The sequence below is a fragment of the Notothenia coriiceps genome, unplaced genomic scaffold (assembly GCF_000735185.1).
Source record: "Notothenia coriiceps isolate Sejong01 unplaced genomic scaffold, NC01 NC01_scaffold00007822, whole genome shotgun sequence".
In the NCBI taxonomy this organism is placed as follows: Eukaryota; Metazoa; Chordata; class Actinopteri; order Perciformes; family Nototheniidae; genus Notothenia; species Notothenia coriiceps.
Genome location: NW_011340523.1, coordinates 78,851 through 80,566, shown reverse-complemented (window position 1 = coordinate 80,566; position 1,716 = coordinate 78,851). Strand labels below are relative to the sequence as shown.

The 1,716-nt window shown below is 38.8% G+C and overlaps 1 protein-coding gene across 1 annotated transcript in view; it reads right to left on the bottom strand.

Moving 5' to 3' along the window:
- The window catches only part of il16 (interleukin 16), a 19,748-nt gene extending 19,189 nt beyond the window's left edge, over positions 1-559 (bottom strand). Inside the window, exons 1-2 of the mRNA XM_010769809.1 lie at positions 422-559; positions 210-291 (exon numbers count right to left, since the gene is read on the bottom strand). Coding sequence (XP_010768111.1) covers positions 210-291; positions 422-445 — 106 coding nt within the window. The 5' untranslated portion in view covers positions 446-559. The remainder of the gene's footprint in view (positions 1-209; positions 292-421) is intronic.
- Between the last annotated feature and the right edge of the window lie 1,157 nt (positions 560-1,716).

Genomic DNA, 1,716 nt, shown 5'->3' with positions numbered 1-1,716 from the left:
TGAAGACAATAAACATATTATTTCCCCATCATCCTCTCTCTCCTCTCATCCCTCATTACTATACACTCTAAAAGCTTTAGCAGAGTCAGAACAGAGCAGCGGCCTGCTGTTTGTGCGGCCTCCTCTCAAAAACTGATGCAAAGTGAAACACAGTATGGTTCTCACTGGTGGTCATTTTTACTTTAGAGTGAAAACTATATGATACACACCGGTTGAATTGACAGTCTGTCCTGGTGGCTTCTGCTTCTCTGTGTCCCAGCATCTGTCCTCGTTCACCTCTGGGATGGGTAACTACACACACGCACGCGCACACACACACAAACACAAAAACATACGTTGTTCATTTTTTTTTAAAGTGTTGGAGGAAAAATGTTTCAACAGGTTCATCATTTAAATGTAATAGTGGGACTAAGGAGTTTACCTTGAGGTGGTTGTTGTTGGCCATCAGTTCCTCCTCCGTGTATCCAGGCAGGCACAGAGGGTCAGAGGGGGGGGTGAGGGCAGGGTGCTGTGGGCTTGTATTCAGACTGTGTGAATGGAGAGTGTCTTCCCATGTGGAGATGTCCTAAAGTAGACCAGTGAAGAGAAACATGACATATGTGGCCCAGCAGAATGGCAGAATGTGTTTAAAGTTAACTTCAGCTTATTTATTATTTCTGCTTGTACATCACAAAGCAACCCATCACACTTATCCTTCTAATAGATTCCTCAGGAGAGGACATTATGCATTAAGAATTGCATAGTTAAGTTTAGTGTAAAGTAAAAGAGTATAGTATCAAGTATTAATACACGGCTTGGCTGAATACTCAATTCTGATTGGTCAATTTGGACATTCCAGAGGTCTGTTCTATTTCAATAGCAGACTGTTGTTAAGGATAAGAGACCATTGCTAAGGATACTCTAATCAAAGGACTATGTGCAGTCATATCAATCGCAGAAGGAATTCCGGTCAATATAACGTCAGCTATGGCCAAAAAAATGTTTACCTCCACCAGAAAACACCATGGAATTTTTTTTATTTGTGAAGAGCATGAAACTTTAGATTCATGATGGATAAATTGTCCCCAGAAAAACTGAAAAAGAGAACAAGAGAAGGAAAGAAATGTAAAGACAGCGCGCTGGAATTCAGAGAAATCAACAGAAGAAGACAGACAGGAAGTCCACACTACAGGGAATAGCAGAAGAAGACAGACAGAAAGTAAATACTAACAGGAACACAGTATGGGCTCTGGAAGTTTTTAAAGACTGGTTAATGGAAGAGAACATGTGATATATATATTTATATTAGGGCTGTCAAACGATTACACATTTTAATCAGATTAATCACAGCTTAAAAATGTATTAATTATGATTAATCACCATTCAAACTATGTCCAAAATATGCCATTTCTTTATGTATATTGTTGTGGGAATGGAAAGATAAATGAAAGAAGGTGGATATATCCATTTAACATAAAGTATATGTATGTTTATTATAACATTGTTCTGTGTGTCAAAATGGAAGACAGCCCACACACCTATCAATAATCAAACCGTGGGGTCTTATTTCATTACGTGTTGATTTCTATCAACAGGATGTATATAGAGATGTAATACAGCAAAAGTATTCTCCGTCAGGACTTCCTGCAACAACACCACGCCGTTATCTGGATTCTCATTGGCCAGAAGACATTATCAAAGATGTTCTATTGAGAAGACGATCACTACGTGACAAAA